This window comes from Trichomonas vaginalis, chromosome II (assembly GCF_026262505.1).
Source record: "Trichomonas vaginalis G3 chromosome II, whole genome shotgun sequence".
In the NCBI taxonomy this organism is placed as follows: Eukaryota; Parabasalia; order Trichomonadida; family Trichomonadidae; genus Trichomonas; species Trichomonas vaginalis.
Window position 1 is genome coordinate 5650408 of NC_067204.1, and position 13636 is coordinate 5664043.

The 13636-nt window shown below is 34.3% G+C and overlaps 1 protein-coding gene across 1 annotated transcript, besides 8 other annotated features; it reads right to left on the reverse strand.

Moving 5' to 3' along the window:
- Window positions 1–524: part of a mobile genetic element that runs on past the window's edge.
- Window positions 525–629: 105 nt separating this feature from the next.
- Window positions 630–658: a mobile genetic element.
- Window positions 659–920: 262 nt separating this feature from the next.
- Window positions 921–1892: a mobile genetic element.
- Window positions 1893–2068: 176 nt separating this feature from the next.
- Window positions 2069–2851: a mobile genetic element.
- A 588-nt stretch (window positions 2852–3439) lies between these two features.
- On the reverse strand, window positions 3440–10403 carry TVAGG3_0492220 (negative regulation of centriole-centriole cohesion; the record flags this gene model as incomplete). The annotated part of the gene is made up of 1 exon (XM_051236242.1): window positions 3750–10379. The coding sequence occupies one exon, from the start codon at window positions 10377–10379 to the stop codon at window positions 3750–3752; it is 6630 nt and encodes a 2209-aa protein (XP_051094066.1).
- A 241-nt stretch (window positions 10404–10644) lies between these two features.
- Window positions 10645–11484: a mobile genetic element.
- Window positions 11485–11589: 105 nt separating this feature from the next.
- Window positions 11590–11618: a mobile genetic element.
- Window positions 11619–11882: 264 nt separating this feature from the next.
- Window positions 11883–12854: a mobile genetic element.
- A 176-nt stretch (window positions 12855–13030) lies between these two features.
- Window positions 13031–13636: part of a mobile genetic element that runs on past the window's edge.

Here is a 13636-nt window from a genome sequence, read left to right on the forward strand (position 1 = left end):
GATTTTTGAAGGAAAATTCACAAAATTGAATAAATTCAAATAATTTTTATTCAAAAATAAACTAGTTATTTGAGTTTAATACTAATTATCTATTCAAACTACAAAGTTTGTAATTTAAAATATTTTGTGAGATCAGATTGAATTAATTCAAGGTTCTTTTCAATTAATATTAATGACCATATTACGCATTTTCGAACATTCTAAACCAAATATATAAAAATGGGAGACGAATGTTAAATTTGCTAGACATGGGGGAGTTGTCTGCAAAGTTTTAGCTCTTATCTCTAACAAAAAATTAATTTTTAAAAAAATGACCGAATACGTTTCACAGCGAGAAAAAAATAAAAGGCAAGATAGAATTTTCTAGACATAAAGAAGTTGTTTACCGAGTTTTAGCTCTTATCTCTAACAAAAAATTAATTTTTAAAAAAATGACCGAATACGTTTCACAGCGAGAAAAAAATAAAAGGCAAGATAGAATTTTCTAGACATAAAGAAGTTGTCCACCAAGTGTCAGCTGTTACTTCTTCTCAATACTGATATAAAATAAAAATCTTTATTATTTATTTAACCTTTATTGTTTCATTAAACTTCATTTATTTTATATTATAGTTTTATTCTTTTAGCTACTTGTAAAATAATCTAATTTTATATCATCATTTTACCGGATTATTCTTCAGTACATCGATTGTGTATCTAAAATAATATCATTATCCTTATTCTGTTTTTTCCAAAATTCTTTTAAATATCTTTTTTGGTTACATTACTTTATACTTTTACTTTTATTTTTTAATTTCAAAAAAAATTTGGTGATTGTTCTATTCTGTTACAATGTGCATTATCATATTCTAATGAATTATTCATTACATACATTTAAAAAACTTGTTAAAAATGAAATTAAAAAATTATGTTTATTATTACGCTGTGAATGTGTCAACAGCGGTCATGCCTGTATCTGTATCCCATATTTGCCACAACCTTTCTGTATCTGCATTTGTGTATTTCGGTTTCAGCTGATACATTTGATTTGGCGTGTAATTTGTTCCAGTTAATGGATTAATTGGGAGATCTTCATGCGGTGTGTTATTATTGTACTCCCAAATAAAGGCAGGAATAGCCTGAATGCTTTGGCAGCGCTCCAATGTCGGCCAGAATCTCTCAATCTTCCCATTTTGGTAGGGAGAATGAGAGTCTGTATGCCGCCATTGGACGCCCCAAAGATCAAGTAGATCTTGAAAGGCGCCCCTATTTTCTGAACCGTTGTCGGTCCAGAAACAATAAGGGGCGCCAAATTCAATGAAGGCGGAAGCCGCAAAGTTCGCTGTCGTCGCTGCCAGCATATCTGGTATTTGTATACACGCTAGGACTTTGCGGCTAAAATCGTCGATTATGCCATAAATATACTGGCCACGAACACCACTAAAATAATGAACATCTGCGTGCCAGATAAGATTGGGTGAAAGCGCCCAATATCTTACTGCTGTTTCTGGCCCGGCATGCTCTAATCGCGTCTTGGTGAAATGATTTTCTTTGAAGTATCTGCGTACTTCTCTATAAGATACATCAATTTGGTGTAATTTCAAACTTTTCCATTGTTTTGTTTGACCACAGGGAAAGGCCCAGTGGTCATGTATCACAGCAAGAGCTTTGATTTGGTCGTAGGGATTGACCCTACGACCTTTCTTGCCTTTAGGCAATGGGATATTCTGTAAGCTAAATTGATTTTGTAAAAAAGATTTTGAAACATCTAAATATTTGAAATCATTTGATTGAAGGGTTGGGGCGATGGGAACATGGGTGCAAGCTTCTTCCCATGTCATTTTACCTTCTTCAATCTGATTGGAAATACCAATTAGGTAAATTCGATCGACATACCCTTTGTAAGGATTCATTCTAATGAAGTACGTTAACAATCAAAATATTCTATAAGTGTCTAGTATGGAATTCAAAAGAATAAAGAAAATGATAAGGTAAATAAACGTATTATGAAATAATTTATAATTAAAATCAAAAAAAGAAAAAATAATAAGTAAAGTGACTGGAAATGAAAATGAAAATCAGTGTACAGTTTTATTTTTTTCTCGCTGTGAAACGTATTCGGTCATTTTTTTAAAAATTAATTTTTTGTTAGAGATAAGAGCTAAAACTCGGTAAACAACTTCTTTATGTCTAGAAAATTCTATCTTGCCTTTTATTTTTTTCTCGCTGTGAAACGTATTCGGTCATTTTTTTAAAAATTAATTTTTTGTTAGAGATAAGAGCTAAAACTTTGCAGACAACTCCCCCATGTCTAGCAAATTTAACATTCGTCTCCCATTTTTATATATTTGGTTTAGAATGTTCGAAAATGCGTAATATGGTCATTAATATTATTGAAAAGAACCTTGAATTAATTCAATCTGATCTCACAAAATATTTTAAATTACAAACTTTGTAGTTTGAATAGATAATTAGTATTAAACTCAAATAACTAGTTTATTTTTGAATAAAAATTATTTGAATTTATTCAATTTTGTGAATTTTCCTTCAAAAATCAAGTTTAAATATCTTATTTGCCATATAATTATAAATACAATGAAACATATTCGAAATTGAAAAGAATGACTTTTTCTGTTCTTTCAATCATTCAATTTGAATTTTGCAATATTGGATTTCTCATTAAATAGCTATTAAAAACAACAAGCAATTTAACTTACATTCAAATTTATTTGTGTTATATTCAATCTTCTCAAAACTTATAATTTTCGGCTATAGCATGATTATATGCTATATAATATAATAAACATATAATAGTATCATTCTTTCAATTATTTGAAGAGAAAACCGAAAAAATCTATTTTCGGTCTATAACACCATAAACTACGTAGTGAAGTTGAAGAGTGAAAGGGTCTCCTAAATAGTCATGTGATTTTATCCCAAGCATATGGGGATTCTAAATTTTTGTCCCTATCGTTATCCCAATTGAATTTTTTTTTGGAATTTAAAAATTTTTTTTCTCCATGTAAACTTAAATTTTAATTTTTACCACTAAAATGCAATATTTCAACAAATTAATGAGTAATAATATTTTAATTTATAATAATTATTATAAATCTCCTCAATTTAATGTAATTATTGTATTAATTTTTGTTGAAAATATAAAATCTTCAAGTAAATGATGTGAATTTAATATTTTTAGAATGTTGTTTAATTGTACTATATTATGCATGTAAAATTTTGTTACAATACATTTTATATGGGATCCCCATTGCCCAATTGAGAGAAAATTGAGAGGTGGGATTGGGCTAGCCCAATTCAAAATATCCCAGGTGGAAATAAAAAAATTAACAATTCAACATAAAAAAGCATCTTAAATAATAATGATAAAAAGAAATTTTGTATGAATTTCAATCAAATTTGTTTTTATTCAACTTAAGAAATCACTTCATTAATGAAAGAAGTCGGGTTCACAACATATCCCGATCTTGAAACGAAACAACATGTTTTTTTGATGCCCTAAACGGGGGGGGGGTCGCCAGCAAAAAAAAGATGTCAAAATTTATCCCAAAAATTTAAAAAAAATCGAAGAAAGTGCATCCCAGGGATTATAAAATTTAAGTTTTCACATCTCTACTCCTAAATATCCACTTATATTTTAGCATATTCTTGAAGATATCAAAAATTAAAATGCTTTCTATTTATTAAAATTCCAAACTTAATTTTTAAAATTATATATTTATAAATAAAATAAAAAATAAAGATAAAAAGAATTAGATAAATACGTTGTAAACTAAATGATCAGCTTGTTCTTTGGAAATAATCACATTATCCATCTCGAAGAACAGAGAGTTCAATATCGATGTTAACTGGTATTCTTCGTTCTTGATTCTTGAGTTCCTAAGAAGTAAACCCGTGAATCGAGCATCATTGACAACTTCGAAGATTTGTTTGCCAAACTTGTTTCCGATGGCATCGAAACATCCTAATCCATTCGGTTGTTCCGTGAACAAGTTAATAGCAAATTCGATAAGAACTTGTGGAGCACCGACCTTCAAGAAAACAAGAAGAATTGCAGAGAGATTGACTAAATTAGCACCGTAATCAAGGCGTGAGATTTCTTCGGATTTAGATGGTTCTTTGATAACTCTGAATGCCGAAATGATCTGTTCATCTGACTTAGTTGTTGCAAGTTTCTCTAATGCTTGTGTCAAGCCGTACTTAGCGTAACATGCCAAGATAGCTGCAGCAGACAGACTTGGTTGTTGTTGCAATGGAAGTGCTGTACATGTCTCGAGATATTCAACAAGAGAACTGTTGATGTATTGTGTAATTCCTTGTGTTGTTCCTTGGTGATCTGAATATTGTTTCAGAGCAGAAACAACTAAATCTCCACATGCTGCGTTGTTGTCTCGAGCACCTAATGCGATGCCAATGAAATACAACTTGGCAGATAATTCAATAGTCATGTTGATCAAACTCAATCCTAAAATGATTGGAGTGACTAAGATTTCTTCGCAATCACGAAGTTTCTGGACTAAGTCATTTGCATAGGAACTTGGATCAACTGCAAATGCTGCTGAATAAATAATTCCTTGTGCACAAAGTAATGGAGTGTCACGTTTTTTGATATCATTTGAAAACATGTCAAACAACTTTCTTTTGATTGAACTGTTCTGGAGATTGTTGATAGCAGCGGATATGATTTCTGCAACACATCTAGCGGACGATGTCCACTTGTAGGTGTCTTTCAATGTCTTGAAATCTTCACTGCCATCTGTGTTGACAAATGACTGGATGATGAAATCAAAATCAAACTGAATTCCGCTTCCTGACTGACGGAATAATTCGTGGATGATGTTCATTAATATCGGTGACATCTTCTGGAGAATGGATGTATCAAAGATAAGCCTGGACTTGGTGCAGTTGTATATCAAAACCGCTCCTGTGCTCTCAAAATCAAACATGTGAAGTGAAATCATCGAAGTCAAAACTCCTCTCAAAAAGTCAATATGATCTTTATCGTTGTTGTCAAGAATTTCTGTGAATTTCCTGCAGACAGATTGAGAAACGAAAGAAGGTTTAATTGCTGCCAACTGTGCAGGGATCTCTACAAATGTTGATTCGTTCCTTTCGAAGATGATATCGACGAGAGTTTCGATGATAAAATCGTTTTGACAAAGGGATGGCCAGACATACTCAGGATAGCAGACTTGGTCTGATCCCTTCATGTTGTTGTACATTTCGATGAACTCAGAAATCAAATTCTTCGGAGGATCAGACTGGTTTGCGAAACATTTGATCCATGGAACTAAGAAATAGAAAATTGTTGGCAAAACTTTTGATTTCACGTATTTCGCGGCGTTGAAGAACTCCGACATGAAATCATTGACATTCTCCGCATTGCATGATGCCAAATCTGTTGATATCTCTCTGACATATTTTGACAGATTATTTGGCAAAATGTCATATTGAATTTTGTCAACAGAAACATTGTGAGAAAACTGGAAAGACACGAACACAGCGTAGATCAAATCAAGAGCAGCCTTCTTCAAAGAAAGAGATGATTCAGGACCAATGATATTGATGAATGCTAAGTTAAGCATCATCCATTGCAATGTAGATGAGTTTACATTAACACTTTGAATTGCATTGTTGATTGTTCTCGATCTAAGTGTTAATTGGTAAGCAGCATCATACATTGGAGAACTGACAGGAACTCTCATGGAATAGACAATACCACTCTTCATAGTAATGGTAAGATTGAACTCATCCATGTGCTGTTTGCTTCCCAAAGATTTTTCAAAGTCTTTAATTTGGTCGGCCATTATAACTCTTACGGGCGTGAATGGATGTCCTGCAATTTCTACATTGTCTCCGATGATTTGGAGAGAGTGTTCGTGGAGTCTTATTTTTGTTGGATCTCCATTTAACACTACGGAATAAACAGCCTGTGCTTCAGAGAATGACTCGTAAGTTGAAGGAGGAATAGATGTCGGTGTGTTTCCTAATATTCTAGTGAGTTTTGCAACGGAATCAATCACTTCAAATCTCTGTGGTTTTGTGAATAACTGCTGATTCTCTTTGACGAAAACAGCAAATTCGTTTGGAGGTTCAATAATCAAGTACTGTTTGATGTTCTGTGTCGAAGGAGGCATTATTGCGTATGTCTGCAACATTGTCTGATTAGGAATACGACTTGGATCGAATCCTGTCAAACACAAACATACATAACACTGTTGTGATTCGTCTTTTCTCAGTGCTTTGAACAGTAACTGCGCAACAATTCTTGGATCTCTAACTGACGAAAGTTTGTTGAAATGAATGTAAATGACGCCATTTCCATCTGGAGCTGTTTTCTCGTCCTTGTAAATGGCTTCTTCAAGTTGCTGGACTTGGTCGGGTGGAAATGTCATGTTCATGAGCTCTTCGTAGCCAGATGCGCCGGCTTCATCTGATTTGAACATCTTCTTAGCAGCATTCGATGGCTGGCCCATGGCTCTGATCTTTGTGATGAATCTCTTTGCGTTCGCGTGGTCGTCGCTCGCTGGATCGAGAGATTCGATTAATGGAGTTAAGTTTTTGAGAATTGGATAAACTTCGGAGTGGATATTAGCGATTGTTTGGGCTGCATCGATGGTAATTGGTGGTGGTTCGTGGGAAACTTGCTTCTGAACGAGACCTCGGAACATTTGATTGATGGAATCTTGTGTCCACTTGGCGAGATCGTTGTAAGGAGCAAGATAAGTGTATTTGTCATCAAGTCTGCCCTTGAGAATTGAAGACATGATGACATTTGAAGTTTGCATGAGAACATCTCTTGGTTGATCGCCAACTGGTGAGGTAATTCCAACCATTGAGACATTGGAGAAGGATGGGATGATGAAACGAAGGAAGAGGAAGGAAGATAAGATTGAATAAGCAAATTCTCCGACTTTTTCAAACACCTTTTCGAAGATGATCTGTGAGGCGTAGGTTAATGAGTCTGGCATGGTTGTCTGGCCATCCAAAATGGCTTGGACCGTTTTCTGAAGTAATTGTCTGAAATTCTCGGTGTTGACCTCTATCGTCTGGCCTTCAGGGAGCTTTGCCGGGTTCACAATGAAGCCAACATTGTTTTCGCACGATGCAATCACTTCATCGAAAATTGGTCGCAAGGTTTGTTTCAGCCAATCCATGGCAACGAACCTCGGCCAGTGACCTACGGCTCTCGCTGGTACTTGGTTGCCTCTGAAAATGGTGTTCTTGTTCGAATCATCGATAGGTTGTAATTCGACATCGACCATTCGGGCAAAGTATTCGTACGCGCGGCCTGAGAGAAGGGCGGCTTCGAGGGCGGCCTTAGCGAAATGCTCGGCTCTGGAGTATTCGATGTTATTTCCGATAATTTCGATTAATTTCAACGAACCAGAGAAGAGAATATCTACGAGAGTGACTTCTTCTGTGACTGCTTCTGCTGTTCCGACGACTCTTATCTCTGGAACTTTGAAAACTGCAGCAACTGATGCAAGAAATGCAGTTCTAACTGAATCGGTGTTATCAAAACCCATAGAGAGACAGTGTCCGATAGCGATGGAAAGGTTCTGCTTGAGAAGGGCAGCGAGAACTGGAATAATTTGTTTGGCAGAATTTGGTTCTTTCTCCAAACGGTTCTTGATACTTGCGAAATAGAACAAGAACTGCTTTTCTGCCTCTTGGGCAGCACCTTTCGGATCTGCGATATCAACGCACTCAATAAGGGAAAGTTCATCGAGGATAAGGGCCAAAGCTTCATGAATTAAGTTGATGAAGTCTCTGGTACCTTCGTTAGATTGCGGAAGCCATGTTAAAATGGTCTTTGAAATAGAATGGCCCATCTTTGGTTCGAAAGGCTTTCCTTTCTCGTTAGCGAGCCTGACCATGGCGAGTAATGTCCTCAAACAGATCAATTTTGTGGATTCTCCCTGAGTAACATCGCATAATGAGACAATCTTCTTTCCTAGCTGGCCAAAGATACCCTGGTTGATCATTTCCGGTGTCCAGTAGATGATCTGTGAGCAAACACCACGAATAAGGTTAAGAATATTGTTCAAGAAAATAATATTTTTCTGATTCATGTTGAAAGTACCATCGTTATTTGAGAATTGTCTGAAATATCCCAAAAGGATGGTCATCAGAGGGTTGTAGTGACGTGGAGCCAGGCATGTCGGAATTGCAGACGTTGCAATTTGTCCGATATCGCTATCGTTCTGTAGAAATACCTTCATTTGGTTGAACAAGTGAATTGTTTGGTCAAAAACGATAGAAAAGATCATCGAAATTACAGAAATGAATTCTGCGTCCAAATCAAAGCCTGTAGTATCTAATTCGAGTTCAGGAGGCTGTACTAATGTAATATTCGCATCGAGTTTCTTGCAAATTGCCATGAAATAGCTGAAAAGTGCGTTATACACCAAATTAATACCAGGAGTTGGGTTTGGAACGGTCTTGAGGATGTTGCAGACACCGATTGGTATCTTCTTTGGATCCTTCTTATCACGAGCGTCCGAAACCAAACGTTGATAATCATCAACTGGCATTTTCGAGGAAAGTAAATCGGGAGCGACGTGTACGATTTCGACGAGTGTATACATCATGCTAATACCGATCGAAATGATGTTCCTCTTTGAAGAAGCGAAGAACATTAAAGCAAATGTTTCCAATTCTTGCAAAAGAGGCAAAAGAAGCTTAGCAAGCTGTTCTGTAATATTCGCTTCCTGTTGGAAGATTTGAAGTAACGATTCGGATATAGCGTGGATGATTTCTGGTATGTGCATATCGAAATAAGCAGGTTTATACATGCCCAATGTAGTATAGCGTTTGAGTAAGAACGAAATGAATCTCTTGTAGATGAGGAGTGTAACCTCGTCGAGTACTGATTCCTGTGTAAATTCTGTATTGAAAAATGCGACGTAAGAAAATTGTTGGTTGACCTCTGGATACTTGGCCACGTAAGAGAATAATATCTCACAGATGTCAGGATCCGAGAAAATGGCGGTTCTCATGAAGAAAGGATAAGCTTGGAAGCCTGTGATGATATGTGGGAGTAATGAAGTGGATTTCGGATCGGGGATTGGTTTTCTGATAATCTCCAAGGTCTGCGGGATAAGGCTTTGTATGAAACCTTTCGAGAAATCAGGGAATGGATTGGCCGTCTTACAAAACCTCTTAATTATGAGAGCCATTGTAAGAGAATGGTTGTTATCATGCTGTGTGATATATTGGATGACATCTTTTGTGAAGAACTGTGGGTTATTGAAGAGAATTGCGATTGGGAAGAAAATCTTCTGAACTTTAGCGAAATCTCCGGGTTGATCCGGTAAACTTGTGAAGTTATTCTTCACGAAGTTGGGGAATTGGAGATGTAAGAAGCGTAAAATGATTTTATGAGCTGATGAAACTGCAAATGCATGGAAATAGACTAAAATAGACTGTATTGTAGCGTTGGATAATTTTGATTCTTTCTGGGCATAGAAATCTTTGTATCTTTGGATGAAATCTAAGCGAGGAATTGTTTCTCCGGAAGAAAGTTGAGAGTTTGGAAGAAGAATGGAAAGAGCTGCAATTGCTGGCCATGCAAAGGGATTATTTGAGGTATTCCATGAGGAAATCTGGCCTTGAATTGAAGCCGCCAACATAATATCACTTCTGAGTGTAAGGAAATCGGAAAATGCGACTGGATCGCGCTGGAAGGCAGCAAGTAATGTCGATGCCATCATCTGGCAGAATGGTTCTCTGTATTTATCGGTAATAAGGTTAACGTTGGAAGCAATAGGCTTTAAGAAGTTGATAACGTGATCAATGGAAGCAGGCATATACTTCCATGGTTTAAGGCTGATCTGTATTACCTTAAGCGATGCACCTGCGACGATATCAGATTGATATGCGTTTAAAAAGTAGGTATAAATCAAAGAACTGTGAGAGCCGATCGCAGATAAAAATGACTTAAACGTTTTTTGAACGAATGTTGTATAAATATCAAAGTCATTACCGAAAATTATTGTTGATTGGGAAATAATTTGACGTCCGAGCATTTCATCTGCAACTTCTTCACCAGGAGAAATTGGACGACTGTTAATGCATGAAGCAGCAAGAGTATAATAAATACAAAGTCGATTTATAACAGGGAACGGAAGTCCGCTTGTTTTCTTTTTCAAAATGCCATCGGTAGTATTAAATATAAGCTTCAGAGCACCGATAATACGATTTGCACTGAAACGGTGCATCAAAATTAATTCTTTCTTTGCAAATTTATCGAGAAATCGATGTGGAGCATATACTTTGGATTCGATAGCTTCATAGGCGGTAACTGGATGGTCATTTATAACCTTTTCTATTTTCGTTGTAAGTTGCTGGAACAAGTTAGGTTCCGAACTTTCCGCCATAAGTTATGAAATTTTTTGAAGCGGTTTATGATAACTTTCATATAAAATTGATTGGGGATAACAGTAAATTGAGTATTAATTATATAATGCGGGAAACGAAATATTTCAAGCTAATTTCAAAAATACATTAAAAGTGTCAAAAAAAATAAGCGGATAGAAATTGGATAATTAGAACGTCATGTTTATGTTAAGCATTAATAGAATTATCTGTCGAGAACGGTTTTTGTTATAGACCGAAAATAGATTTTTTCGGTTTTCTCTTCTGTTATAGACCGAAAATAGATTTTTTCGGTTTTCTCTTCAAATAATTGAAAGAATGATACTATTATATGTTTATTATATTATATAGCATATAATCATGCTATAGCCGAAAATTATAAGTTTTGAGAAGATTGAATATAACACAAATAAATTTGAATGTAAGTTAAATTGCTTGTTGTTTTTCATAGCTATTTAATTAGAAATCCAATATTGCAAAATTCAAATTGAATGATTGAAAGAACAGAAAAAGTCATTCTTTTCAATTTCGAATATGTTTCATTGTATTTATAATTATATGGCAAATAAGATATTTAAACTTGATTTTTGAAGGAAAATTCACAAAATTGAATAAATTCAAATAATTTTTATTCAAAAAATAAACTAGTTATTTGAGTTTAATACTAATTATCTATTCAAACTACAAAGTTTGTAATTTAAAATATTTTGTGAGATCAGATTGAATTAATTCAAGGTTCTTTTCAATTAATATTAATGACCATATTACGCATTTTCGAACATTCTAAACCAAATATATAAAAATGGGAGACGAATGTTAAATTTGCTAGACATGGGGGAGTTGTCTGCAAAGTTTTAGCTCTTATCTCTAACAAAAAATTAATTTTTAAAAAAATGACCGAATACGTTTCACAGCGAGAAAAAAATAAAAGGCAAGATAGAATTTTCTAGACATAAAGAAGTTGTTTACCGAGTTTTAGCTCTTATCTCTAACAAAAAATTAATTTTTAAAAAAATGACCGAATACGTTTCACAGCGAGAAAAAAATAAAAGGCAAGATAGAATTTTCTAGACATAAAGAAGTTGTCCACCAAGTGTCAGCTGTTACTTCTTCTCAATACTGATATAAAATAAAAATCTTTATTATTTATTTAACCTTTATTGTTTCATTAAACTTCATTTATTTTATATTATAGTTTTATTCTTTTAGCTACTTGTAAAATAATCTAATTTTATATCATCATTTTACCGGATTATTCTTCAGTACATCGATTGTGTATCTAAAATAATATCATTATCCTTATTCTGTTTTTTCCAAAATTCTTTTAAATATCTTTTTTGGTTACATTACTTTATACTTTTTACTTTTATTTTTTAATTTCAAAAAAAATTTGGTGATTGTTCTATTCTGTTACAATGTGCATTATCATATTCTAATGAATTATTCATTACATACATTTAAAAAAACTTGTTAAAAATGAAATTAAAAAATTATGTTTATTATTACGCTGTGAATGTGTCAACAGCGGTCATGCCTGTATCTGTATCCCATATTTGCCACAACCTTTCTGTATCTGCATTTGTGTATTTCGGTTTCAGCTGATACATTTGATTTGGCGTGTAATTTGTTCCAGTTAATGGATTAATTGGGAGATCTTCATGCGGTGTGTTATTATTGTACTCCCAAATAAAGGCAGGAATAGCCTGAATGCTTTGGCAGCGCTCCAATGTCGGCCAGAATCTCTCAATCTTCCCATTTTGGTAGGGAGAATGAGAGTCTGTATGCCGCCATTGGACGCCCCAAAGATCAAGTAGATCTTGAAAGGCGCCCCTATTTTCTGAACCGTTGTCGGTCCAGAAACAATAAGGGGCGCCAAATTCAATGAAGGCGGAAGCCGCAAAGTTCGCTGTCGTCGCTGCCAGCATATCTGGTATTTGTATACACGCTAGGACTTTGCGGCTAAAATCGTCGATTATGCCATAAATATACTGGCCACGAACACCACTAAAATAATGAACATCTGCGTGCCAGATAAGATTGGGTGAAAGCGCCCAATATCTTACTGCTGTTTCTGGCCCGGCATGCTCTAATCGCGTCTTGGTGAAATGATTTTCTTTGAAGTATCTGCGTACTTCTCTATAAGATACATCAATTTGGTGTAATTTCAAACTTTTCCATTGTTTTGTTTGACCACAGGGAAAGGCCCAGTGGTCATGTATCACAGCAAGAGCTTTGATTTGGTCGTAGGGATTGACCCTACGACCTTTCTTGCCTTTAGGCAATGGGATATTCTGTAAGCTAAATTGATTTTGTAAAAAAGATTTTGAAACATCTAAATATTTGAAATCATTTGATTGAAGGGTTGGGGCGATGGGAACATGGGTGCAAGCTTCTTCCCATGTCATTTTACCTTCTTCAATCTGATTGGAAATACCAATTAGGTAAATTCGATCGACATACCCTTTGTAAGGATTCATTCTAATGAAGTACGTTAACAATCAAAATATTCTATAAGTGTCTAGTATGGAATTCAAAAGAATAAAGAAAATGATAAGGTAAATAAACGTATTATGAAATAATTTATAATTAAAATCAAAAAAAGAAAAAATAATAAGTAAAGTGACTGGAAATGAAAATGAAAATCAGTGTACAGTTTTATTTTTTTCTCGCTGTGAAACGTATTCGGTCATTTTTTTAAAAATTAATTTTTTGTTAGAGATAAGAGCTAAAACTCGGTAAACAACTTCTTTATGTCTAGAAAATTCTATCTTGCCTTTTATTTTTTTCTCGCTGTGAAACGTATTCGGTCATTTTTTTAAAAATTAATTTTTTGTTAGAGATAAGAGCTAAAACTTTGCAGACAACTCCCCCATGTCTAGCAAATTTAACATTCGTCTCCCATTTTTATATATTTGGTTTAGAATGTTCGAAAATGCGTAATATGGTCATTAATATTAATTGAAAAGAACCTTGAATTAATTCAATCTGATCTCACAAAATATTTTAAATTACAAACTTTGTAGTTTGAATAGATAATTAGTATTAAACTCAAATAACTAGTTTATTTTTGAATAAAAATTATTTGAATTTATTCAATTTTGTGAATTTTCCTTCAAAAATCAAGTTTAAATATCTTATTTGCCATATAATTATAAATACAATGAAACATATTCGAAATTGAAAAGAATGACTTTTTCTGTTCTTTCAATCATTCAATTTGAATTTTGCAATATTGGATTTCTCATTAAATAGCTATTAA